Source organism: Talpa europaea, assembly GCF_964194135.1.
Source record: "Talpa europaea genome assembly, chromosome: 9".
NCBI lineage: Eukaryota > Metazoa > Chordata > Mammalia > Eulipotyphla > Talpidae > Talpa > Talpa europaea.
Window position 1 is genome coordinate 28,696,580 of NC_140076.1, and position 27,365 is coordinate 28,723,944.

Below are 27,365 nucleotides of genomic sequence, written 5' to 3' on the forward strand. Positions count from 1 at the left end.
ACTTAAAACTCTCATCTTACCAGGTCTCTCCTCTCTAGCGGCTCCTTATGGTACAGTCATTTTGTGGATGCTAATGCTTGCACAATTTGGAAGGCATTCATTAAGAAAAATAGTACAAAATTAGATACAGTCTTCAAAGGAGCGGGACAAATAACAGGTAATGAAACTTAACCTTCATTACCTTCAATATAAACCTACCTTTGTAGGTCTAGACTCCTTTTTTCTCTACCCTAGGAGCAATGTCCTGCAACAACTGCCTAGAAGGCTCTACCCGCCCTCTTTTGTCTCTTTCGGTACCCAACTGCCAGCTCCTAGTCCTCCCTGATTTCCACAACAGGATTAGGGACCTTTTCGGACTTTCTCGCAATGTTCCAACCATTCAGACAGAGCCAACGGTTTCTTGTGCAAATGGCTGCTAGCTTTTCTCCCACCAGCTCCCAGAACATCCTTGGCAGGTGGGATTTGCGCCTGGGACATTAAGATGGGCGGGGCCCGAGAGAGTCAGCGATAATTCCCTCCCCCGTTCGCCGAGAGCGCACACCACCGTTCCGGAACCCGCCAGTCTCCAGTCGCGGTTCCGGGCGGAATTACTTCGCAGCACACACCAACATGGCTGCGCTGGTACTCAGAGGTGTTGGGGACGTACTGAGGCGTGCGACCTTCATCTCGGTCCCGCGAAGACATCGCCATAAGAAGAAATGGGTAAGGTCCAGCCGTGGGTCCGGAAGGGAACAGCAAATGCGGCCTTTTGCCGCCGTTCCTTGGGAAACTTTAGCCCTTCACGTCCCGCCCCCTCAGTTAAATTCGCTACTCCAGCCACTCTCCTCGGCTTCGACCTTTTTTCCCCGCCCCGCAGGGAGCGTCACTAGACTCCTCCCGTTCGCATCTGTTACGTCATAACCTCGCCTCGCCTTTTTATTTGCTCAGCAGCCTTCTGCTCTCTTGTCTCGTTCAGTTTGGCTTCTTCTGACTCCACCCCTCAAAGTTACGTAATCGCCTCCGCGCTCTTTCTTTCAGTTATGTCACCACCTCTCGTTCCCCAACTCTTGGTTACCTTCCCCTTGGCCCTCACTATCCCTTCCACTTCCCTTCCTCTCTCTTCCTCTCCCTCCCTTTCTTCCCTCCCTCTTTCCCTACCCCCTCCCATGACCACTTCTCCTTTCCTCCTAGAACTTCCCGCCAGGCCGCCCTCACCCCTCGAAAAATGTAACAGCGACTTTCCCAACCTTTCTGGGCCACCGCCGCCCTCCGGGAAAGGATTCAACCCCTTCCTCACCCTCGATCTGCCTCTGGCGCCCGGGGAAGGTTACAGCGACCACCTTGCTCATACTCCCTGCCCTTCCCCAAACCCAGGCAAAAGGTGCAGCGACCCCCCTCATGCCCTAGGCTCGCCCCTCTTTTCCAGAGACCCTATCTCTGGCATCACCTGTGGCCCTGGAATTTCTTCTGTTACCAGCACGCCTATCCCCCTCCCCCCGCCGGTCCCTCCCCCTTCCTCACCCCCGCAGGTTTCTCTGAGCTTGGGGAGATGTTCTTTTGAACCTTGTTCTCCCCTCCTTGGAAGGCCCTACTGCCAAGAAACTGTTCTTTCGGGTTCAGCCCCTCCAAGCCCTTGTTTTGACCGGTGCAGCCTTCTGAGGCCATGCCCTCTGTGTTCGCGGGGTCCTTACTGCAGCTGCATCAATCCCTCAAGACCCCTATGTTCCTGTCCATCAAAACCTTGTGACCAGAACACTTACCTTTGCTCCTGTTACCCTTCAGCCCTGGTAGCCGGCCCTGGGACTTGCCCTCCGCTTTCTCATGTACACTTGGAAACTGATCCCATGATTTCATCTCTTTTTACTGATAAGTCCGCCAGAACTGGTCCCATGATTTCACCTTCCATTCCTCATGGGTCCCAGGGAAATTGCCCCATAATTTCACCTCCCCTTACTCACCACTCCATGGAAACTAGACCTATACTTACCCCACCCCTTTCTCACAGGGTTCAGGAAACTGGGCAGACGGTTTCCACTCTGCTCTCTCCATGGTCCTCCCGGAGAAGTTATAATGATCCTCCTCTTTCCCCAGCATCTTCCCCACCTTCTAGCAGCTTTCGCCATGGCTGCCTTAAGTCTCCAGACCCTTGTGACCCTAAACCACAGCTTGATCTGCCCCTTGGGAAAAATTGTGGCTCCCCACTTTCTTCTGGGGCACGAACATCTCAGGAGGGCTCTTATCACTGTTCCCATCTCCCTTCCCCAGAAGCCCACAGATCTGCTCCTGGGAGCCCTTGTGCTATACGCCTACTCCCTGTGAGTACTGGTTCTCCTTGCTCACCCCAACCCCAGACTCCGAGGAAGTCTTGCGTTGAGTCTGTTTTCTCCTGGGAGACTGGTGGGAGCTCTTATGTCCATGTAAACCCACGCTCTATGATTTCTGATCTTCCCTGTCCTCAGGAATCACCTCTTCCCTTGTGCACTCCTTGCACTTATTCTGCCTTCTCTTTCCCTTCACCCCTGGGCAACCAGTTTGTGTCTGTACCCCAGTTATCTCCCCACAGAAGTTATAATGACCCCCCTCTCCCTACCCCAGTTCCTCCCCAGGTGAAGTCCCCCAAATGCTTGGAGTTAAGAGAGCCACGTGCTCCCCAGAGGAGTCATTCCCTGGTCACCACTGTTCAGCATACTCATTCCAGCCAGCCCAAGCACCCTGTGGCCTGCCCTAGTCCTTCACCTGCCTCCCATCCTGGGCTCTCTGGTCCTTCTTACACAGTGGCATCCATCACAACTTGCTCTGATCCCTGCCCAAAGGAAATTCCCCAAGAGCCTGCCTTATGTACTACAGTCCCCAGAACCCTCAAAACTGTTGTCCCCACTTCCCTTCCCCTCTCCTTTCCTTGTGATCCTGTCATACCTATTAGGTATGCTCAGGGCAGCCCCCATGGACCCTCCAAAGAGCCCCCCTGCAATACCCATATATATTCTGTGACTCCCTCCACCTCCAATCCCTGCCCAGTCCCTGGCACCCTCAATCAATTCATATGTCCATCTCAGTGCCAGCACCAGCCCATGGTGCCTGCCTGTGGCACCTGTATTATTCCCAGGGGCCTACCCCAATGCCCTCGCCAGCCTGTGGCACCTCCTTGTTCTACCCACATCTATTCTTTTATCCCTTTGAGAACACCCTTTGACCCCCAAAATTTACCCATTGCTTCCCGACCCTGGGAACACCCTGATACTGTGCCCTGTGGCCTCCATGTCTACTCTGTAGCTTCTCGAGAACCCTGCAAAGAGCCCTCCCGGATCCCCTATAGTTGTCCTGTGCCTTCACCCATGAGTTCCAGCGGTAGCTCTAATTCCAGCTGTAGTTTGACTGTTATTAGTGAACGCCAGAATAGTGACAGTCAGAGCAAGACTACCCACCAAAACAGAAGTGTGAGCCAGAGTGAGGGCCTCAACCACCTTAGTGGAAGTCGGAGTCAAAGCAAGAGTCTCCATCCTAGCACAAGTGTGAGTCAAAGCAGGATTTCCCTTAAAAACGGAAGTCTGAGCCGGAGCGATAGTCCCCACCAAAACATATATCAGAATCATCATGAGAATCTTCAACTTAGTGGAAATCAGGGCCAGAGTGAGAGTTCCCAACAAGGCAAGACCAAGAGTGTTCTCCATAGCAAAAGTCGGAGCCGAAGCAAGAGTCCTCGCCTTAATACAAGGCAGGACAAGAGCAAGAGTCCCCCAAGTAACAGGAGCCGGAGCAAGAGTCCCAGCCTTGGCAGAGGTCATGGTCAGAGCACGAGTGCCCACAAAGTTAGAAAATGAGGACAAAAGAGCAAGAGTTCTGACCAGTCTAAAAATTCAGGCCAATGTGAAATTCTAGAGAGTAAAAAGACTGAGAAGCAAGCTTCCCAGCTATGGCAACCAGGACCAACGTGACTCCTCGGTTGAGGTCTTCATTTTCCTTTTTTTATGCTCTTAAAACCTGACTCATATTTTTCTCTGCTACTCCCATAGCAGTCATCCTAGAAGTTCCATTATGGTTCATACCTCAAAGTTTTTGTGAGCACTACTCACCTTCTTGGGGTCTGAGAACTCTGCTTAAGTGCCCCTCAACCCTGTGAATCTGAGCATTATGGTGTCAGTCACTGCATGACCTTAGGTAAGTTACCCTCATCTCCATCACATATGGAAGGTTGATATTTTTTTTTTTAAGATTTACTTATTTATGCATATAAGAGCTGGGGTACAGGTCAGAGGTGTTGGGGGTAAGAGAATTCACCAGAAACAGAATGTGGGGAACAGAACAGGCAGATTGACCAAACTATGCTGCTGAGGGGAGTAGCAGGCGAGTCAGGAGAGGTCTGCTGCGTCATGTGGGTTGCTCCCTGGCCGTCTGGGGGATCGAACTCATGCTACAGAGGCTGTGGATAGCTTCATAGGTTGCTTCTTAACCCCTTGCGCCACCAGGGAAGCCTGAAAGGCTGATGTTTTTGTATCCCCTTTGAGTTATCTGTTGTTGTGCTCACATATGCTTGGAGCTGTGAAAGTGCTTTAGAAAGTGAAAGGAGTCTTCAGAGAGAATTTTTTATTTTTAAGCCTATTTTTAAGTTTCTTCCAACCTTTTGTAGAATTCTTCTTGAGAATCTTTTCCTGAACTCTCATTCTTTTAAATTCCTTTTAGGTCAAGTCTTTAAGGAATGACCCCTTTCTTGCTGATTCCTACATGCTATTGTCAGAGCTAAGCTTAAAAGAAGCTTAAAAGAAGCTTCTCTTACAACCCTGAAATACAAAGTCCAGCTCCTCACTCCTTCTCTGTTCCACACTTTTCTGGCAGGCACTGGCAGGATGTCAAGGTAGAAGTGGGCACCAGTTGGATCCACATTTGCCCAGGCTTCTGAGGTAGTGGTGGGGTCAAGCAATAGGGGATAGAAACAAGACTGAAAGACCATAAAGCCTGTTTTTTCCCTTTCAGGCTGCCACAGAGCCCAAATTGCCTGCCACTCAACTGGCTTTGCAGAATTTTGACATGACCTACAGTGTGCAGTTTGGGGATCTTTGGCCATCAATCCGGGTCAGTCTCCTCTCAGAGCAGAAGTATGGTGCGCTGGTCAATAACTTTGCCACCTGGGATCATGTCTGTGCTGAGCTGGAGCAGCTGAATGCCAGGGACTTTGTGAATGAAACCATCTCCCATGGGGAACAGGAACCTGAAGGGGGCCAGGCTGCGCCTCTGTTCTCTTCCTCTTGGGCCTACAGTCCTAACCTTCGATGCTTCACTTTCGCCAGAGGGGATGTCAGCCGCTTTCCTCCTGCCAGGTAGGACCTAATTCCATGCCTGGGGTTATCCTGAAAATATGCTGGAAGTAGACGTGAGGAGACCCAGTGCCTTCCATCTTTAATAGGGGTCATAGTATTGCTAATATCTGAATGCTTATACATGCTAGGCATTTTTCTGAGTGCTGTACATAAGTTACCACCTTTTATTCTGTCAATAGCCCTCTGAGGTAGTAATGTTACTGTTTCTCTTTACATTGAGGAAACTGAGGTGCAGCACAGGTGAGGTACTTACTTTATTTATTTTAATTTTTTTAATTTTTAATTTTTTAAAAGATTTATTTATTTATACAAGCACTGGGTACAGTCAGAAGCACGGGAGGGTAAGAGAACCCACCAGAGCCAGAGTGGGGAACAGAACAGGCAGACTGATGAAATACACTGCTGAGGGGAGCAGCGGGTGCAGCAGGAGAGGTCTGTGCGCCTGTGGGACCCTTGCTGGTGGCCAGGGATCGAACTGGCAGCTTCGCAGCCCAGTGCTCAACTGCTGTGCCACCAGGGGAGGCCCTATTTATTTATTTTTAAAAGATTTATTTATGCATACAAGAGCTGGGGTGTAGGTTGGGGTGTGTGTGTGTGTGTGTGTGTGTGTGTGTGTGAGAGAGAGAGAGAGAGAGAGAGAGAGAGAGAGAGGATTCACCATAGGCAGAGTGGGGAGCAGAACAGGTAGATTGAATTACGCTGCTGAGGGGAGCAGCGGGTGAGTCAGGAGAAATGTCCCTTTGTAACCATTAGATTGTTGTCTGTCAATTGTTGACTCTCTTTCCCCACAGCATTGCTGCCTCTGTTTCTCATAGGTTCTTACGTAGACTCTTATAACAGACAGGAGGAGTCTGCTGTGCCATGTGGGTCACCTCCCTGTCTGGGGTTGGAACTCGTGCTGCAGTGGCTGCAGATAACTTCATAGTGCTGCGTCTTAACACCTTGCGCCATGAGGGAGGCCCACGCTTATGACTGTTATTGATGAAGTTTACTGTTTAATATTGGCATGATTTGCAGTGCCCCCGGATATTACAATAGTTAACATCAGTGATTACTGATGATCAAACATCATAACAGATATAATAATAATGAAAGAGTTAGAAATATTGTGACTCAGGGAACATGGACTGAGCCTGTACTGTTAGAAAAGTGCCACTGATAGACTTGCTTGACACACAGTTGCCACAGACCAACTTGTGGCAATATCTGTGATGTGCAATAAAGTGAAATGCAATAAGATGAGATGGTGCACTCTGGTTATAGCATGGGCTGTAGAGTTAAGAAAACCTAGATTTGGATCCTGCCTTCATCACTTGTTAGTCATTTTTCATTGGTTTCCTTATCTGGAAAATAATGGTAGTAAAAACAGACACTGTCACTCACTATGTATTATCTGCTATTCTAAGTGCCTACTAATTCCTGTAGTCCCGACAGTACTCTTATATGGCAGGTGCTGTTATGATAGCTGAGGAAACTGAGGCCCAGAGAAGTTGAATAATTTGCTGAAGGTCATAAAACTAATGAACTGGGCTGGATTTGAAATTCAGACTATCTGGCCCTGGCATCCGGATTCTCCTGCCTCATAGGTTTGTGGTGAGGACTAACTGAAATAATGCATATTGAACATCCATTATAGTATCTGCAATATAGTCTCTCTTACTATTGATGTTATTCTTATCTAAGTCATACTTCAGGAAGATCATTTCAGTCACTTTGGGAGAAGGAATGTATTGGACAGGACTGGGCACCAATTTGGAGGAATAGATTTTAGGCTGAATCCTGGAGGAAAAGCCATGTGGTTTTCTAAGTTGCCTGAGGTGCTTAGTTTCTGCTGAGGGAGGATGCTCTGAGAATAATGGGGGGATGCAATCCCTGTATGTTTTTTTTCCTTCTTGTCTTTATGGGTGCCCTATAAATCAAGCTCTCAGGAATTATGGTTATAGTCAGGAAATTCAGGAACCTCTTGAAAGTGACTGAAAAATTGTGCTTTTTTTTTTGAAGGAACAACTGTAACTTTCAAAACTACTCAAACATACACTGTCTGAACGAACACACACACACACACGGAACAACTGTAACTTTCAAAACTGCTCAAACATACACTGTCTGAACGAACACACACACACGGAACAACTGTAACGTTCAAAACTGCTCAAACATACACTGTCTGAACGAACACACACACACACACACACACGGAACAACTGTAACTTTCAAAACTGCTCAAACATACACTGTCTGAACGAACACACACACACACACGGAACAACTGTAACTTTCAAAACTGCTCAGACATACACTGAACAAACACACACACACACACACACACACCCACTCCCGCCCGCCCCTTAAGAAATGTTGTTTTGCAGATAAGGAAGGTACTTGATGAGGATGGGTTTGTTGGCCAGTGCTGTTTGGTAGCAGTTCTGTGCTCTTCTCAGATTTTCTAGTTTATCATTCTTTGGAAGGCACAATGTTTCACAGACAATCCCAGTGTGATTTGACTTTGAAACTACTCAGTCACAGCCTGAGCCCATTTGTGAATACTGGCGGTATCAACAACCTTGTGACTGTTGTAACTGACCTTCGGTACTGTTGTCTGAGACTTGTCATAGCTTTTTCTCCCAGAAAAAGCTCCCTTCCTGTCAGAGCAGAAGGGACCAGGTTTCTATCTCTTTGTGTCTATCTCCTTTGGTGGCTGTGCTGAGCTGTGTCTTAGGCAAAGGAATGAGTGCACTGCTTGTTTCCTTTATGACAGTGTCTTTGTAACCATTAGATTGTTGTCTGTCAATTGTTGACTCTTTTTCCCCACAGCATTGCTGCCTCTATTCCTCATGGGTTCTTACCTAGACTCTTAAAACAGCTTTCCCATTGGTATCTAGTTCCAGTTTGTTCTAGTTCACCTAGCTTTCTAAACTCAGTAGCTGATCATGTCATTTTCCTTAAAAACTTCTGGTAAATGCCTAAAGTTATAGCCCAGACTCCTCTAAGCATGGCATTTAAGATCTTTTACACTCTGGCCTCTAACTGCTTTGTTAGATAGAGGCATGCACTTTGTATTTCTTGCACACTGTATTTCTCGCTGTTTCTGAAAGAAGCTGTGGATTTCCATGCTTCTGTGTCTATTCTTTCTTCTTCTGTTTGGAATTCTCCTGCTGTCTATTTTTTTTTTTTTTTAACCTAATGAAGGCCTGTATCTATAACATGTAACTTTGACAGGCACAATTGACGACATTCTTCTCTGAACCTGCAAAACACTTTGTGTCTCAATATGTAACCCAGTAAAACTGACTTTCTACTATAAACCAGGCACTCTTTCAGTTGTTGGAGATATTACAGTGAACAAAGCAGGCAATTCTTGCCCTCATTGTAGTAGGGAGAGACAGAGGGAGAAACACATATACAAAAACACACATCTCTACATATGCAGTGAATAGTAAGTGCTTTAAAGGAAAATAAAGCAAGATAGAGAAATAGAAAGTTATAGGAGTAAGAGGCTGCTATTCTTTAAAATTCATTTATGCATAGAAGAACTGGGATATAAACCAGAGGTACGGGAGTGAGCGGATTTACCAGAGACAAGAGTGGGGTGCAGAACAAGCAGATCCACTAAAATACACTGCTGAGGGGAGCAGCGGACAAAACAGGAGGAGTCTGCTGTGTCATATGGTTTAGCTCCCTGGCCAGGCATTGAACTCATACTGCAGTGGCTGGAAGTAGTTTGATAGCACTGAGACTTTAACCCCTGCGCCATCAGGGAGGCCCTAAAGGGACCCTATTTTTAAATAGAGTAGTCAGGGAATGCCCGTGCCTGTCTGAGGTAGCTTTTGAGGAGAGACCTGAAAAAAGTGAGGAAGCAGATAAGGGATATTTGGGGGAAGAGTGCTGTAGGCAGAAGGCACAATAACTACAGAAGTCTGAGACAGGAGCATGCTTGGCTTAATTAAGGAATAGATGACTAGTGTGGCTAGATTAGAGCAAATTGTTCTGTTTTAAAAGGTTTGCTCTGTTTGCTGTGTAGATGATTGAGTTAGTAAATAAATAAGTATGGGTCTGAGGAATGAGTTTTTGCTGAGTAGAGCTTAGTAGCCCTGGAGGGTGTGGACTTGGCAGCCTTGACCCCTAGTGGGTCTCCTGGCCTGCAATTTGACTATAAGGTGGTTTCCTCTCTTCCAGGGTTGGCAGTCTGGGTGTCATGGACTACTACCTGATGGATGCTGCTTCCTTATTACCTGTCTTGGCCCTTGGCCTGCAGCCTGGTGACACTGTGCTTGACCTCTGTGCAGCCCCTGGAGGAAAGACACTAGCTCTGCTGCAGACTGGCTGTTGCCGTAAGTCACGGGGCTGGTCTCTTGGGTAAGGATGGCTTTCTACTTGACCCAGTCAGGATCAGTCACTGAATATGAAAGGTTCTCTGCTCCGTAGGTCATAGGGGGCGATAATGTTTGCTTGCTAATCTGGTATTTTTTTTCTGCTTGTGATTATTTCCTCCCTTTCTCTGTCAGTTCACCAAGGAAGACTGCTAAGTAGATCAAGATTTCTGAAGGCAGTTTAAAGTAAGACCTTGATCAATCTACCATATGACACTTTTACACCCCTGCATCTGCTTATTTTTTCTCTAAGGTCATTAAGTTCCATTTCCTTAGGCTGCCAGCTAAAAGCTGGTTGCAGCCACCTTCAATAGCTTTATATGTCTTTCTTCTCTAGGTTTTATGTGATTTAGTCACATCTTGTTACTCTCTGTTGCCCCAATAAACCACCAACCTTTGCTCATGTTTTTTCTCTAGAATACTCCTATCCCATCCAGTTGGCCTCTACCTCTTTTAGCTTTCAGGTCTCAGCTCAAGTGTGCCACCTCCAGGAAGTTTTCCCTTATGACCGCTGCTGACCAGTTGAGCAGTGATGCTTCTGTTTTCTGTGCTTCCATACCTCTGGCATTACCCCTTGTAACTATCAATACATTAGCCTTGCATCAGAGCTTTACTGGGTATGCATCTTCAAGATTGTGAATTCTGTGAGGTGGAAAAATTGGGTAAAAGGGGCCAAATATGTGATGATGGATGGAAACTTGACTTTTGGTGACAAGCATGATATGGTATACACACACACACACTTCTATATCTATATCTATATCTATATCTATATCTATATCTATATCTATATCTATATCTAGTCTGTCCTGAAACCTATATAATGTTATAAACCTGTGTTACTTCAGTTTAAAAAACAAAATATGAATTCCCTGGGAACAGACCCAGTTCTCACTCACTTAAGTAGTGTAACCCACCCCTAGGCCTTGTGCACTGAAGTATTCACTTCAGCTATCTACTGACCAACAGCTTGCATTAAAAATAAGCAGTAGTTTTTTTTTTAATTAATTAATTAATTAATTTTTTAAAAAAGATTTATTTATTTAGGGCCTCCTCCGTGGCACAGCGGTTGAACGCTGGGTTGCGAAGCTGCCCGCAGCCTCTGCAGCGCTGGTTCTATCCCCAGCCACTGGCGCGAGGGTCCTACATGGTGTGCAGACCTCTCCTGCTACCCACTGCTCCCCTCAGCAATGTATTTTGTCAGTCTGCCTGTTCTGTTCCCCGCTCTGGCTCTAGTGAATTCTCTCACCCTCCCATGCTTCTGACTATACCCAGTGCTGGTATAAATAAATAAATAAAAGGCTCTGGTGAATACTCTCACCCTCCCACGCTTCTGACTGTACCCAGTAACTTTAACTGTACTGTACTGGTACTTTAACTGTACTGGTAACTTTATTTATTTATACCAGCACTGGGTACAGTCAGAAGCGTGGGAGGGTGAGAGAATTCACCAGAGCCAGAGCCGGGAGCAGAACAGGCAGACTGACGAAATACACCGCTGAGGTGTGGGGGTGAGCGGGTCTGTTGCTTCCCAGACCAGCACTCAACTGCTGCACCACCAGCGGGGGCCCTAAGCAGTAGTTTTTTAGTGGGGACCTAAGAAATATCCACTAGGGGGCTATGATTTCTACATTCATCCTGGAGCTCTGCCAGGCTTCTCTTGCCTTAGTGTTTTTCTTGGGCCTGGACTCTCTTTTCCAGTTCTTCTCAGCCAGCTTGCACAGTTTGAGTTGGTTTCCAGTAGCATGGTAGATCTGTATACAGATAATTTTTGGACCCATTTTAATCACAAAAAGGAAAATGGAAGATTAAATGACGAATTGGTTAGGACTAGGTTTGGTTGTATACAGATTCAGAGAGGTACCGCGTTTGGTCTCAGCCTTCTGGAAATTCAGAGTGATAGGATAAAGATGTTGATCAGGCTTAATGAGTTCAATGCAAGAGAGCCCAGTCTGTGTGTTAGGCTTTGCTGATCTGCCTGAGTTCTGACTCTGTTAGTAGGGACAGGAATGAGGTAGGGTTAGTTGAAAAAGGATACTTAACTCAGAGGAGTGTAATGGTGAAGGAGAAGTAATTGAGAGCTGTTTTTCAAAAGTATGCCTCTTAGCAACTCACCCAAATGATTCCTTGACCAGGAGGACAGATCATAGAATTTCAGTCCAAGAAGGGAACTTAGAGTTTACCTAGGCTGATTCTAATATTTTATGGAAGTGGAAATTGAGCTCTGGAGAAATTAAATAGCTTTAATTTTTTTTTTTTAAATAGGTGCATGTTTTATTTATTTTATTTGTTTGTTTGTTTTGTTTATACATGCACTGGTTACAGTCAGAAGCGCAGGAGGGTGAGAGAATTCACCAGAGCCAGAGTGGGCAGCAGAGCAGGCAGAAGGACCGAAGTACACTGCTGAGGGGAGCAGCAGGCGGCAGGAGAGGTCTGCGCACCATGTGGGATCCTCTGGTGGCTGGGGAGCAGCCGGGGATCGAACCGGCGCCGCAGAGGCCGTGGGCAGCTTCGCAACCCAGCGCTTAATTGCTGCGCCACCGGGGAGGCCCAATAGCTTTAATTTTTAACATTGGTTGGGGGTAGAGCAAGAACTGCAACCCAGGTTGTCTATTGATAGTTCATATCCTGTTACAAATTCCTCTTAAACAGAGAACTCAATTTTTATATCTTTCAGTGCTCTCAAAAATTGGGAGCATGGGGCCTCCCTGGTGGCGCAGTGGTTGAGCGCTGGGTTGCGAAGCTGCCCGCAGCCTCTGCGGCGGCGCTGGTTCGATCCCCGGCTGCTCCCCGGCCACCGAAGGAGGATCCCATATGGCGCGCAGACCTCTCCTGCCACCCGCTGCTCCCCTCAGCAGTGTACTTCGGCCCTTCTGCCTGCTCTGCTCCCTGCTCTGGCTCTGGTGAATTCGCTCACCCTCCTGTGCTTCTGACTGTACCCAGTGCTTGTATAAATAAATAAATAAATAAATCTTTAAAAAAAAAAATTGGGAGCATATTTCTTTATAGAAATACAAGCTGATTCATACTAGTAACTACTTCCATTTAATAAAGTCTGCAGTCTTCAGTTTTCTACCACAGTTCTCTCCTTGCCATTTGCTCCTTAACTCTGAGACCAGGTATCAATTATCGATATTTTTTGTTTTCAAGTTTTCAGTAATATTTTTTCTTATAGTAGAGCCAAGAGTAAAGTTCTTTGGACCCATGTCTAATCACAAAAGGGAAAATAGGAGATTAGATTATGAACCAGTTAGGATTAAGTTTGGTTGTATACAGTAGAAAACTTAACTAGCTAGTTTAAAGAAGAAAAGTTTATTTTGCTCTATATAAGATAAGTTGGGATATGGGTAGTTCAGAGCTTGTACAGAGGCTCCACAGTCATCAGGACTCCTTTTTTTTTTGCAACCTATTTCATTGCTGGCTGCCATCCTCAGGATTGACTTATGGTCCAGGATGGCTGCTAGAACTCTAGTCATCATACTTAAATTCGAGGTAGGAAGGTAAGACCGGGCAAAAGAGGCATATCTCCCATTTGTGTCAGCATCTTCCCAGAAGTTCCCCAAAGTGATTCTACCTACAACTCATTTACCAAAATCTGGTCAGACAGTTTGTACTTAGTTGTAAAAGGAGACTGAGAAATGTGGTCTTTTGGGGCATATTACTCCCTGTTTTCACACACACACACACACACACACACACGAGGAGAATAAATTTTGGGTAAATAATATGTAGTGTCTACTAAAGATAAAGAGAGACACATGTTTTGAGAAAAGTAAAGAGCATATTTTTCTAGCGATAGTCTACCTGGTTCATTGATTTATTTATTTAACCTTTTTGGCCTATGTAAGTGTTTGTCTTTGCAACTACTACTCCAGCATGTCTAGTGCTGTGCCGTACAAATAAGTATTTCTCTTCTGTCTGCCCTTAAGTCTGCAGTGATTGTCTCTGCCTGAAAATTGATCTGACTCTGCATTAGTCCCATTGCTGGTAGAGTGTTTCATTGGTTACACGGCCTCTGAAGTTTCTTTCTTTCTTTTTTAAGATTTATTTTATTTATGCATGCAAGAACTGGGGTGTAGACCAGAGGTGCAAGGGTGGGGGTGTGTGAGAGGATTCACCAGAGACAGAGTGGGGAGCAGAATAGGCAGATCTACTGAAATACACTGCTGAGGAGAGCAGCGGGTGAGACAGGAGAAGCCTGCTGCACCATGTTGGTTAATTCTTGGCCAGGGATCGAACACATGCTGCAGTGGCTGCTGGTGGCTTCATAGTACTGAGGCTTAACTCCTTGCACCACCAAGGAGGCCCAGTTTCTTTATTCTTAAGGCATAAAATGTCTATTCTACCCAAAGCCACCAATGGAATCAATGCAACCTCCATTAAGACTCTACTGACATCTTGGGCCTTTTCCGTGGCCTAGGGGTTAAGTTTCAGTATGTCACTGCTGCGGCCTAAGTTTGATCCCTGACCAAGGAGCTAACCCACATATGGCGCAGCAGACCGCTCCTGTCTCACCTGCTACTCCCTTTAGCAGTGTATTTCAGTAGATCTGCCTGTTCTGCTCCCCACTCTGTCTCCACTGAATCCTCTTATCCCTTGTACCTCTGGCTTACATCTCAGTTCTTATATACATAAATTCAGTCCATAAATAAATAAATAAATAAATAAATCTTTAAAAAGGCTCCCCGGTTGTGCAGCGGGTTGAGTGACGCGCCGTGAAGCTGTCCACAGCCTCTGCAGCACGGGTTCGATTCCCTGCTGGCCAGGGAGAAACCCACATGGCGTGGCAGACCTCTCCTGCCTTGCCCGCTGCTCTCCTCGGCAGTGTCTTCGACCTGTCTGTCTGTTCTGCTCCCTGCTCTGTCTCTGGTGAATTCTCTCACCCTCCTGCGCCTCTGACCTGTACCCCAGTTTTTGGATAAATAAATAAAATCTTAAAAAAAAAAAAGAAACACAATTGATTAAAAAAAAAAGGCTCTACTGACATCTTTTATAGAAATGGTAAAAAATTTACTAAAATTTACTTTTGCTAAAATTTCCTAAAATTTTCTTTTCTCCAGGCAATCTTGCTGCCAATGATCTCTCCACTTCCCGAACTGGCAGACTACAGAAGATCCTTCACAGTTATGTGCCGCAAGATATTAGAGATGGGAATCGAGTTCGAGTTACCTCATGGGATGGCAGGAAGTGGGGAGAACTGGAGGGGGACACCTATGACCGGGTGAGTGATTCCTGACCTGGGATACCCAGCTAGCCACATCTAGCTTCTTCATCCTGATTCTGGACTCTGAGGGAGTGGAAGTCAGCCCTACATATTTAAGCATAGAAGGTTGTTTCTGGCTAGCTCTCCCTGGGTGGTTTGGAGAAAATAGCCATCTGCAGAATTTTCAACCTAGATGACATACTACTATCTTCATTAGAGATAGTTGGCAAACTAGAGTTTGAACCTGACTGAGTAGGAAAAAAAGTTATTAGGCTTATTCTTTCAGCTCACTTGGTGGCTCATAATTGTCATTAAACAATTCTCCTCTGAATCTTCCCATACTCACTCTTGAGTGTGGACTTTCAAGTACAATAATGCTTCATTTCTAACACCTAAAAAAACCCTCAGTAAGATAATTAATATAGCACCTCGTGGAAATTCAGAAGGTGCGAAAGGGTATACAATGAAAAGTACATTTCCCACTTAGGTGTCTTTTTATTTTTTTTTATTTTATATATTTTAAAAAAGATTTATTTATTTATTTATACAAGCACTGGGTAGGTACAGTCAGAAGCGCGGGAGGGTGAGAGAATTCACCAGAGCCAGAGCGGGCAGCAGAGCAGGCAGAAGGACCGAAGTACACTGCTGAGGGGAGCAGCGGGCGGCAGGAGAGATCTGCGCGCCATGTGGGACCCTCCTCCGGTGGCTGGAGAGCAGCCAGGGATCGAACCAGCGCTGCAGAGGCTGCGGGCAGCTTTGCAACCCAGCGCTCAACCACTGCGCCACTGGGGAGGCCCGGTGTCTTTTTATTTTTTAAGATTTATTTATTCATACGTACAAGAACCAGGATATAGGTCAGATGTGTGGGAGAGTGAGAGGACTCACCAGAGACAGAGCGGGGAACAGAACAAGAAGACTGACTGAAATACACTGCTGAGGGGAGCAGCGGGCAAAATAGGAGAGGTCTACTGCGCCGTGTGGGATTCTTTTTTTTTTTTTTTCTATAAATCTCAATTTACACATTTTTTTTTTAAAGAGACATGTTTTATTTGTTTGTTTGTTTGTTTTGTTTACACATGCACTGGGTACAGTCAGAAGCGCGGGAGGGTGAGAGAATTCACCAGAGCTAGAGCGGGGAGCAGAGCAGGCAGAAGGACCGAAGTACACTGCTGAGGGGAGCAGCGGGCGGCAGGAGAGGTCTGCGGGCCATGTGGGATTCTTGTTGGCTGGCCGGCCGGGGATCAAACCCGCACTGCAGAGGCTGCGGACAGCCCCACAGCGCTGTGCTCAACCGCCTGCGCCACCAGGGGAAGGCCCTCCCACTTATGTGTCTTACAGTAATCTACTACCTCTTCTTACAGATGACCATCATTTGTATTTTTTTCTGTAGTCTTTAAAATATACTCTTATATATACAAATATATATGTGTATGTATATAAAAAATAGGAATGGGGCCTCACTGGCGGTGCTCGGGTTGAGCACAGTGCTATGAAGCTGTCCTCAGCTTCTGCAGCACCGGTTCAATTCCTGACTGGCAGGGAGATTCCCACATGGCACGGCAGACCTCTCCTGTCTCGCCCGCTGCTCCCCTCAGCAGTGTATTTCGGTCCATCTGCCTGTTCTGCTCCCTGCTTTGTCCTTGGTGAATTCTTTCACCCTTCTGCGCCTCTGACCTGTACCCCAGTGTTTATATAAATAAATAAATCTTTAAAAAACAAAAACCAAAAAATAAAAAATAGGAATGATAATATACTAGTTATTTTGAACTTTGTACTTTTTTCATATAATAATGAAACACAATCATTTTTATTTATTTATTTTTTAAAGATTTACTTATTCATGCATAGAAGAACTGGGGCACAGGCCAGAAGTGTGGGGGGTGAGAGGATTCACCAGAGACAGAGTGGGGAACAGAACAGCAGAATGACTGAAATACATTGCTGAGGGGAGCAGCGGGCGAGACAGGAGAGGTCTGCTGTGCTATGTGGGTAACTCCCTGGCCAGGGATCGAACTCGTGCTGCAGTGGTGTCAGACAGCTTCATAGTGCTGCATCTAAACCTCTTGTGCCACCAGTGAGTCCTAGTTCAATCATTTTTAGTTTAATTCAAGTTTTGAAGTACACTTGGTGGATAATAGTTTGTGTGCATTTCAAATTTTAATAGAGGTTACTGAATTGCTCTTTGTGGAGATTAAATCAGATTCATTTCTACTGATAATGAATAAGAATGCCATTTGCCCATATCCTGCCACCATTGGTATTGTCAGCATTGTTTTTATTTTTCCCAAATTGATACCATCTAATTTACATTCTCTTATTATTAATGATGTTGAAAGTCATATTTTTAAGCTATTTTTATTTTCTTTTACTAGGCATATTCTAAAAGAGTCATTTAAAACATAAACTTCTGGGCCTCCCCGGTGGTGCAGCGGTTGAGCGTTGGGTTGTGAAGCTGCCCGCAGCCTCTGCAGTGCCGGTTTGATCCCCGGCTGCTCCCCGGCCACCGGAGGAGGGTCCCACATGGCGCGCAGACCTCTCCTGCCGCCTGCTGCTCCCCTCAGCAGTGTACTTCAGTCCTTCTGCCTGCTCTGCTGCCCGCTCTGGCTCTGGTGAATTCTCTCACCCTCCCGCGCTTCTGACTGTACCGAGTGCTTGTATAAATAAATAAATAAATAAATAAATCTTTAAAAACAAAAAAACATAAACTTCTAAAGAGGGGCGGAGCAACATGGCGGCGAGGAGACGCTGTAAGATCTCCCATTAAAAAAAAGTTAATAGGGAGGAAAAGCGGCAGGTCCCAGTGAGAACCGGGACACGGAAGATAAACGGGTGACGCCAGCAAACTGCCCGAAGAAGAAAGTTGCCATAAAAGAGGACCAGAAGGGAGGAAAGCGCAGAACCCTGCTCCCCTCCCCCGCCCACAGAGGCGGCACTCTCCGACCCGCAGAGAGGAGGAAAACAACAAACTAAAATGGCCAACAAGAACAAACTACACAGCAAGTGGGACTGTGAGTGGAAAGGAACTATTGCAGCCACCACACCCCGTGAACGGGAGCTGTGGAGAACCCTGCAGGATCCACCGTGGAGGTGAGCTCCAGGCGCCATTAAAGAGAGACTCCGCCCAGGAGGAGACCAGCACCAGCACACAGCCCCAGGCCGCCCAGTAAGCTTGCCTGGAAAAGCGGCGCGCTGGAAAAGCAGGCGCGGATCGGGATCAGGATTAGGATTGCGCGGAAAAGCGGCGCGCTGGAAAACCAAGTGCGGATCGGATTCGGGATCGCGCGCGGAAAAGCAGTGCAGTTGAAAAGCAAACGCGGATCCAGATCGCAGCTGCCCAGGTCCCTGTGCCTGCGACCTAGGCTTGCGGGGAGACGCGCGGAGGCCCTCACTGAGTGAGCATGAACCAGGCACCCAGGCACGGGAGCGGGATTCAAAAGGCGCCATTTCTGCGCCACTGAACTGGGCTACAGCCTGAGTCCTGGAACTGAGGGCTTTGGAACTGACACCCGGGGCACGAAATTAGGGGCATGGGTTCCCCACGACGGTGGGGCACAAGGCAGACACAGCACCCCAAAGCCGTTGAGGTTTACCCTACCATTCCCGCTCTATTCCCTGTCCCACGGGGTGGAAAATCAGCTCCCCAAGGGCTCCAGGAGAGATCTCTGGCGCCACCTAGTGACTTGAAGCCAACAGAGGCGCCTAGAGGAGCCAGTGGCCAGCTGGGGAGTTAGCCCATGCCGGGCCCCTTCCCGACCAGTAGTCTGAGCCCACAGGGGGAGCGAGCACCCACAGCCGGGGCAGACCAGGCGCACAGAAGAGTGTGCCTGAGACCGGACGCACAGGGAGTGTGTCCCACATCACCATCTTAGAACAGAGACATTTCTTCAGTAAAGACTACCTGCAGAAGGCTTCCTCAGGAGCCAGAGGTGAGTGGGGGAAGTTCGCCCACGCCAGACCCCCTCTGGCCTGTAGTCCAAGCCCAGAGGGGGAGCAGGAACCCACCGCTGGGGCAGACCAGGCGCACAGGGGAGTGTGCCCCCACATCGGCATTTTAGAACAGGGACATTTCTCCAGTAAAGACTGCTTGAAACTGACAGATGACTCCTGGAGGAACCAGAGGAGAGCAGAGAAGCTCACCCAAGATGCCGGCCAGTCCCAACTACACAGTGTCCCAACGCATACGGCAAATTAGAAAACAGACAGTAGGGAGGAGAAGAACCACACGCAACCTAGCAACTCCCCAGGGAAAAAGCACACCACAAAAAGAAAACCAGCCCCCAGATTGCAACGACAGTAACTTGGAAGAACTTCTGAGCCTTCCAGAAAGAGAATTTAAAATTGCCGTGATTAAAAAACTGACAGAAGTCATAAAGGAAAACAATGATAAGGGAAAAATAATCAACGATCAGAAGAATGCAATTGAGTCCCTAAAGAGGGAAAACAATGGTCAGAAGAATGAAATTGAGTCCCTAAAGAGGGAAGTAAAAGAAATGCAGGAGATCAAAGAATTAATGGGAGAACTAAAGAATTCTGGGAAAAGCAATGAAAGCAGAATAGATGAAATGGAAAACGAATAAGTACTCTTGAAGACACAGAAATAAAAAGAACCAAAACAGAAAAGGAAAGAGAAGTACGAAGGAAAAAGAACGAAGAAAGACTTCGGGAACTATCTGACTCCATGAGGAAAGGAAATATAAGAGTTATAGGAATACCAGAAGGAGAGGAGAGAGATGTTGGAACAGAGAAAATATTCAAAGAGATAATTGAAGAGAACTTCCCAAATGTGAAGAAGGAGCTGAAAATTGATATACAAGAAGCAAGAAGAACACCAAACTTCCACGACGAAAGGAAAAATACAGCAAGACACATAATAGTAAAGCTCCCAAGAATCCAGGACAAGGAAAAAATAATGAAGCTGGCAAGAGGGAAGAAACAGATAACATTCAAAGGAAAGCCAATCAGGCTGACATCAGACTTCTCTGAAGAAACACTACGGGCAAGGAGAGAGTGGAGGGACATAGTCAACAGACTCCAAGAAAACAGATGCCAACCAAGAATTCTCTATCCCGCAAAGCTCTCCTTCCTCTTTGAAGAAAGAATATGGACCTTCCCAGACAAACAGAAACTCCAGAATTTCATTACAACTAAACCCCCACTCCAAAAAATACTACAAGGATTCCTAAAGCCAGAACCTCAGAGGGACGAATAACAATGAAAGAAGGCCAAAAAAAAAAAAAAAAGTTATTAAAAGAATAAATAAATAAAATCAAAGGAAAGACAAACACAATGGCAAATACAGATGCTAATATATCAATATTAACTCTAAATGTAAATGGACTAAACTCTTCAATAAAAAGACACAGAGTTGCAGCCTGGATTAAGAAACAAAACCCAACCTTTTGCTGTCTCCAGGAAACACATTTAGCTACAAAAGATAAAAATAGGCTCAAAGTTAAAGGATGGAAAACAATCCTACAAGCAAATGGACCAAGAAAGAAAGCAGGAACAGCTATACTTATATCAGATAAAACAGATTTCAAACTCAAAAAGATAAAAAGAGACCCCAATGGTCACTACATTATGATCAAGGGGACAATACTTCAAGAACAAATAACACTCATTAACATATACTCACCAAACGAAGGAGCACCAAAATATATCAGACAACTGTTGTCCTCTCTGAAAACAGACATCAGAGAAAACACATACGTAGTGGGAGACTTCAACACACCACTATCAACAATGGATAGATCAACAAGACAAAAAATAAGTAAAGAAACCAAAGCTCTAAATAAGGACCTAGAGCAATTGGGCTTAACAGACATCTATAGAACACTAAACCCCAAAAAAACGGAGTACACATTTTTCTCAAGCGCACACGGATCATTCTCCAGGATCGATCACATACTGGGGCACAAGACAAACATCAACAGATACACCAAGATTGAAATCATATCAACCATCTTTTCTGACCATGAAGGCATAAAACTAGAAATAAACCATAAAAAGAAGGCAAGGAACTTTCCTACCTCATGGAGATTAAAAACCACACTACTGGAAGACCACTGGACTAATGAGGAGATGAAAGAAGAAATTAAAAAATTCTTTGAATTGAATGACAAGGAGGACACCAATATCCTAAATGTATGGGATGCAGCAAAAGCAGTAATAAGAGGAAAATATATAGCAATAGAAGCTCACATCAAGAAACAAGAAAGAACTCAAAGAAACAACCTAATCTTGAAGCTCAAAGATCTAGAAAAAGAACAACAAAAAAACCCCAAAACCAGTAGAAGAAAAGAAATAATAAAAACCAAAGCAGAAATAAATGAAATTGAAACTAAAAAAACAATCCAAAAGATCAATGAAACCAAGAGCTGGTTCTTTGAAAAAATCAATAAAATAGACAAACCCCTAGCCAGGCTCACAAAGGAAAAAAGGGAGAAAGCACAAATAAACAGGATCATCAATGAAAGAGGAGAAATCACAACGGACACAGCAGAAATCAAAAGAATAATCAGTAACTACTATGAACAGTTATATGGAAACAAGTTTAACAATCTAGAGGAGATGGACAAATTCCTACAACTCTACAATCACCCAAAGCTAGATAAAGAAGAAATAGAACACCTAAACAGACCAATTACAAGCAGCGAAATTGAAATGGTAATCAAAAACCTCCCCAAAAACAAAAGCCCAGGACCTGATGGATTTACAAATGAATTCTACCAAACATTTAGAGACGAATTAGTGCCTATCCTTCACAAACTCTTCCAAAAAATTGAGAAGGAAGGGACAATACCAAACACATTCTATGAAGCCAACATTACACTAATACCAAAACCGAACAAGGACAACACAAAAAAGGAAAACTACAGGCCAATCTCCCTAATGAACACTGATGCAAAAATCCTCAATAAAATTTTAGCTATCAGAATCCAACAATGTATCCATAAGATAATTCACCACGACCAAGTAGGATTCATTCCAGGGACACAAGGATGGTTTAACATCCGAAAATCAATCAACGTTATCCAACACATCAACAAAAAGAAATATAAAAACCATATGATAATATCAATAGATGCTGAGAAAGCTTTCGACAAAGTGCAACACCCATTCATGATAAAAGCCCTTGAAATTCTTGGGATACAAGGAACATACCTCAACATCATAAAGGCCATCTATGACAAGCCAACAGCCAGTATCATTCTCAATGGTGAAAAGCTGAAAGCAATTCCATTAAGATCTGGAACAAGACAAGGATGTCCACTCTCACCACTGCTTTTCAATATAATACTGGAAGTCCTAGCCAGAGCAATAAGACAAGAGAAAGACATCCAAGGAATCCAAATAGGAAAAGAAAAAGTCAAACTATCACTATTTGCAGATGATATGATAATATACATAGAGAACCCCAAAAAGTCCACAGAAAAACTAATTCAACTCATCAATCAGTTCAGTAAAGTGGCAGGATACAAAATCAACACACAAAAGTCAGTAGCCTTCCTATACACAAACAATAAATCTGAAGAAGAAGAAATCAAAAAAACCATCCCTTTTTTTATTGAAAAAAAAAATCAAATATTTGGGAATAAATCTAACAAAAGAGGTAAAGGACCTATACAAAGAAAACTATAAAACACTGTTAAAAGAAATAGAAGAAGACACAAAGAAATGGAAAGACATCCCCTGCTCATGGATTGGAAGAATAAACATTATTAAAATGGCCATCCTTCCAAAAGCAATATACAGATTCAATGTTATTCCAATCAAAATTTCAATGTCATTCTTCAAAGAAATAGAACAATTATTGATGAAATTCATATGGAATCACAAAACACCCCGAATAGCCAAAACTCTCCTGAAAAAAAAAAGAAGGGAATGGAGGCATCACACTCCCAGACTTCAAACTCTACTACAAAGCCATAATCATCAAAACTGCATGGTATTGGAACAAGAACAGACATACAGACCAATGGAATCGAATAGAAAATCCAGAAATAAACCCATAGATTTATGGTCAACTAATCTTTGACAAAGGAGCAAAGACTATGCATTGGAGCAAAGAAAGTTTGTTCAATAAATGGTGCTGGGAAAACTGGGTCGCTACATGCAAAAGAATGAAGCTTGACCACTACCTCACACCATACACAAAAATCAACTCAAAATGGATTAAAGAACTAGACATAAGACCTGAAACCATAAAATATATAGAAGGAAATATAGGCAAAACACTACGTGATCTGCACATCAAAGACATCTTTACAGACACATCACCCAAAGCAGTGATAGTGAAGGCAAAGATAAACAGCTGGGACTACATCAAATTAAAGAGCTTCTGCACAGCAAAAGAGACAATAACAAAAACAAAGAGAAACCCCACCAACTGGGAGAACATTTTTGCACCCAACACTAATGATAAAGGGCTGATCACAAAAATCTGCAAAGAGCTGATGAGACTCAACAACAACAAAGAAAATAATCCAGTCAAAAAATGGGCAGAAGAGCTAAAAAGAAACTTCTCTGAAGAGGAAATGCAAATGGCCAACAGGCATATGAAAAAATGTTCAACATCACTTGTCATCAGGGAAATGCAAATCAAAACTACCATGAGATACCATCTTACACCAGTGAGAATGGCACATATTAAAAAAACTAGCAACAACAAATGTTGGCGAGGGTGTGGAGAAAAAGGAACTCTTCTGCACTGTTGGTGGGAGTGCAAACTGGTCCAACCACTGTGGAGAGCTGTGTGGAGATTTCTGGACCTACTAAACATAGAGCTTCCATATGATCCAGCAATTCCACTCCTGGGTATTTACCCAAAGGACACAGAAACATCAATTCCAAAGAACACCTGCACCCCTATGTTTATAGCAGCACTGTTTACAATAGCTAAGCTTTGGAAACAACCCAAATGCCCAAAAATAGATGACTGGATCAAGAAGATGTGGTACATATATACCATGGAATATTACTCAGCATTCAAAAAAGATAAACACATGCAATTTGCAGCAACATGGATGGCACTGGAAGGGATCATGCTCAGCGAAATAAGCCAAAAAGAAAAAGAAAAATACCGGATGGTCTCACTCATAGCAGGAATCTAGAAAACTTAAATAAGGGACCAGGAAAACGAATAACTATAAGAAAGTGAAAATCAAAATCAACAAAAAACTACGAACCAGAGACACTTTTATGGGGGCGGGGGTGGGAGGGGAGGGATTGGGGTCAGAATGGGGGGGCTGCAATTGTATGGGGAATATAAAAATAAAATTTATTATTAAAAAAAAACAAACTTCTAAAAATATAAACTATATATAGCTATTGTCTTTGTGCTGTTTTGACTCATTTATCTAATCTGATTGTCATCATTCTGCTTCAACTGTCTAAGAAATGAAAAGAAAAACCAGTGTGTATATAGAATCTTAGATAAGCTTGAAAGACCTGCTTCCTGCCTGTGTAGGAATCCTCTTCTGAGCTTTTTTGGCACAGAGGCAGCAGAACAGAGTGGAACATGCTTGACCTCTGCTGTCAAGCCTAAACTGTTTCTGAAACACAGGGCTGCCACTTACTTATTGATGAAAAGCTGCTTGATCTTGTTGAACTCCAACCTCTTCATTTGTAAAATAGGGAATACTACTATATAGGATTATTATGAGGATTCAACAAGAATATCCAGGGAAAATACTTAGCATAGTACCTAGCCATGAAGATTAGATAGGTAGTGGCCATTATCACTATTCAGCCTGTGCTTGCACACTTCCATGGATGGGGCTCACAGAGATTCTGTGGTTAAATACCTTTAATGTTAGAAAGTTCTTCCTCTCAGTAAATTAAAATTTGTAGTTTATATAATATATGGTTAAGTACCAGGATTCTGGAGTTAGAATGCTTGGAGTCCTGGCTCTATCACTTGCCAGCTAGAGAAATTTGGGCAAGTTAACCTTTCAGTTAAGCTTTAGCTTCCTAATCTGTAAAATGAAGATAATAGTAGTGCCTAGCTCATAGGTAAAGATTAAATAGAATGCATTTGGCACAGTGCCTTACATATAGAAAGCATTTAATATTATTGTCATCATCACAGTTACCATTATTTTTATTATTTCTATTCATTAATCTAGCATTGCCTTCTGGAACAGTATAGAAAGTCCTTGAAAGTCCTTCAGATATTTTATTTATTTTTTTAAGATTTATTTATTTATTTATACAAGCACTGGCTACAGTCAGAAGTGCGGGAGGGTGAGAGAATTCACCAGAGCCAGAGCGGGGAGCAGAGCAGGCAGAAGGACTGAAGTACACTGCTGAGGGGAGCAGCGGGTGGCAGGAGAGGTCTGCGTGCCATGTGGGACCCTCCTCCAGTGGCCGGGGGGCAGCCAGGAATCGAACCAGCGCTGCAGAGGCTGCGGGCAGCTTCTCAACCCAGCGTTCAACCGCTGCGCCACCGGGGAGGCCCCTGTTGCTTACTTTTGTATTGTCTAATCTTATCCACAAAGCTTTTCTGTACAGGATCAAGTTCCTTATCAAATGCCATGGCTGTAGCACCAGTGTTCCTCTTGAAATAGAGTGAGATTGCAGTGAGTGAGAGAGGAGAACCTGAAGAGCCTCTGAAGAATCCTGGTGATTGCATTACTTGCACTTAAGTAGAAACCTTGGCCAAGAGGCCAAGCTGGTCCAGCTCTCCTCCCAGACACTTTGCACTGATTCCTCCATATTATGGTTTTTAAAACATCCTAGAACCTCTTCTCTGGACATCCCTATTTAGTTAGTCTCTTTTTCCTATAATTGCTGTCCTATAATGGCCATTACAGTTCTTGAGGTATAACTGGCCAGCATATAAGTTAATCATATCTCTTACTCTGTAGGCACAGTATCAACTCATGGAGCCTAGGAATACATCAGGCTATTGAACACTGGGTTTTTATTCACTTAGAGTTTCTGCTTAACTAAAAATTCACAGACTTTTCTCAATTTTTGTTTTTGTCTCTAGTGACTAGTGTAGGGTAGGCTCTTAGTAAATGAATGATTGATTTTACATTTCTCATTTTAAAACTCGTCCATGTTGCATATGATGTTGTCATATAATTTTGAATCCTGGTCCTGTTATTTAGTGTATAAGTTACCCTCTGGGCATTATTATATCATCTAAATTGGATGTTTTCATTCCAGTACCAATGGGTGGACCCAAGGACAGAGCTGTGAAACACTAAAGTCTTATTTCTAGGTTGATTAATTATTACTATTTGTGTGTTGGGCTTGGTATTTTGGCTGGCTATGAGTATGCCTAAATATACTATTTTCCTGTTTATTATTTTACAGTTGTCTACAAGGTTAAAATCAGGAATTCTGTGGAAGAATGGGCATAGAGAGCACTCTGCAAAAACCCCAGACCAGGGACCTAAACCAGCCCTGACCTGAGGGAGAGGAGTCTGTAAGGAGTTCTAATACTTTACCCTTAACGCTTTTGGTCAGGTGCTGGTGGATGTGCCCTGTACCACAGACCGCCACTCCCTTCATGAGGAGGAGAACAACATCTTTCAGAGGTCCAGGAAGAAGGAGCGTCAGATGTTGCCTATGCTGCAGGTGCAGCTTCTTGCGTGAGTGATAGATTTACAAAAACTTGAGACTTTGTGTCAGAATGTGCTGGGGGTCTGGTCATCTTGGGGGCCTGGGGAACTAGGGAACTGGAAGCTCTTGCTTTCCATAAAAGGGTCTTCTGTCTGGGGAGCTGCCTGGAGGAATGGAATGGACATCGTGGAATAGTTATACTTTGGAACATAAAAACTCTTTATGGCAGGACGTACATAGCAGGGTGGACTGCCAGACTCATTTAGGCTGTCTTACCCCTCATGACAGTCCCCGTACTAGTGATTAGCACAAGTTTGAAAAATAGTTACTGAGGTCAAGGTTGTATAAGATTGGGATAAAGGCTCAAACCATAGCATCAGGGTCTAATCCATAACCGGAGTCAGAGCTCAGTAGATTGTTTTAAGAAGGTCCATGGAGTAAGGTTGAATTGCTCTCTGCCTTAAAAGTGACTTTTCAGGCCTTGTCGTGAAAGACTACAGAGCCTGTCTAATGCCGCTTCCCATCTCATAATAGACTCCCTCATCAATGCTACCAGTTCCTTCTGTTGCCTTTCTGCTCCTGGGAACATCACCAATTACTGCTTCTCTCTTTCTGGTTTCAGGGCTGGACTTCTTGCCACCAAGCCAGGAGGCCACGTTGTCTATTCTACCTGTTCACTCTCACACTTACAGAACGAGTATGTGGTGCAAGGTGCCATCGAGCTCCTGGCCAATCAATACAGCATCAAGGTTCAGGTTGAAGACCTGACTCACTTCCGAAAGCATTTTATGGACACATTCTCTTTCTTCCCATCCTGCCAAGTTGGGGAGATGGTAATCCCAAATCTCATGGCCAATTTTGGGCCTATGTACTTTTGCAAAATGTGTAGGCTGACATAGCATCACCCTGTCCTTGGAGCCCTGATGT

At 44.5% G+C, this 27,365-nt stretch overlaps 2 protein-coding genes across 4 annotated transcripts; both read left to right on the top strand.

Annotated features, from left to right (window-relative positions):
- Nucleotides 1-609: 609 nt before the first annotated feature.
- NSUN4 (NOP2/Sun RNA methyltransferase 4) lies at nucleotides 610-27,337 on the top strand (the record flags this gene model as incomplete). 3 transcript variants are annotated; one of them, XM_084241890.1, is made up of 6 exons in its annotated part: nucleotides 610-702; nucleotides 4,951-5,294; nucleotides 9,471-9,625; nucleotides 14,725-14,885; nucleotides 26,343-26,467; nucleotides 27,061-27,337. In XM_084241890.1, 6 exons carry the CDS (start codon nucleotides 610-612, stop codon nucleotides 27,335-27,337), a joined length of 1,155 nt encoding a protein of 384 aa, XP_084098016.1. The 3 variants fall into 3 exon arrangements, with proteins under 3 accessions (XP_084098016.1, XP_084098017.1, XP_084098018.1); XM_084241891.1 differs by having other exon boundaries at nucleotides 5,023-5,294; XM_084241892.1 differs by lacking the exon at nucleotides 26,343-26,467 and having other exon boundaries at nucleotides 27,188-27,337.
- Nucleotides 1,643-3,800, top strand: LOC311177734 (sperm head and tail associated protein-like; the record flags this gene model as incomplete). The annotated part of the gene is made up of 2 exons (XM_084243998.1): nucleotides 1,643-1,722; nucleotides 2,903-3,800. 2 exons carry the CDS (start codon nucleotides 1,643-1,645, stop codon nucleotides 3,798-3,800), a joined length of 978 nt encoding a protein of 325 aa, XP_084100124.1.
- Nucleotides 27,338-27,365: the final 28 nt, after the last annotated feature.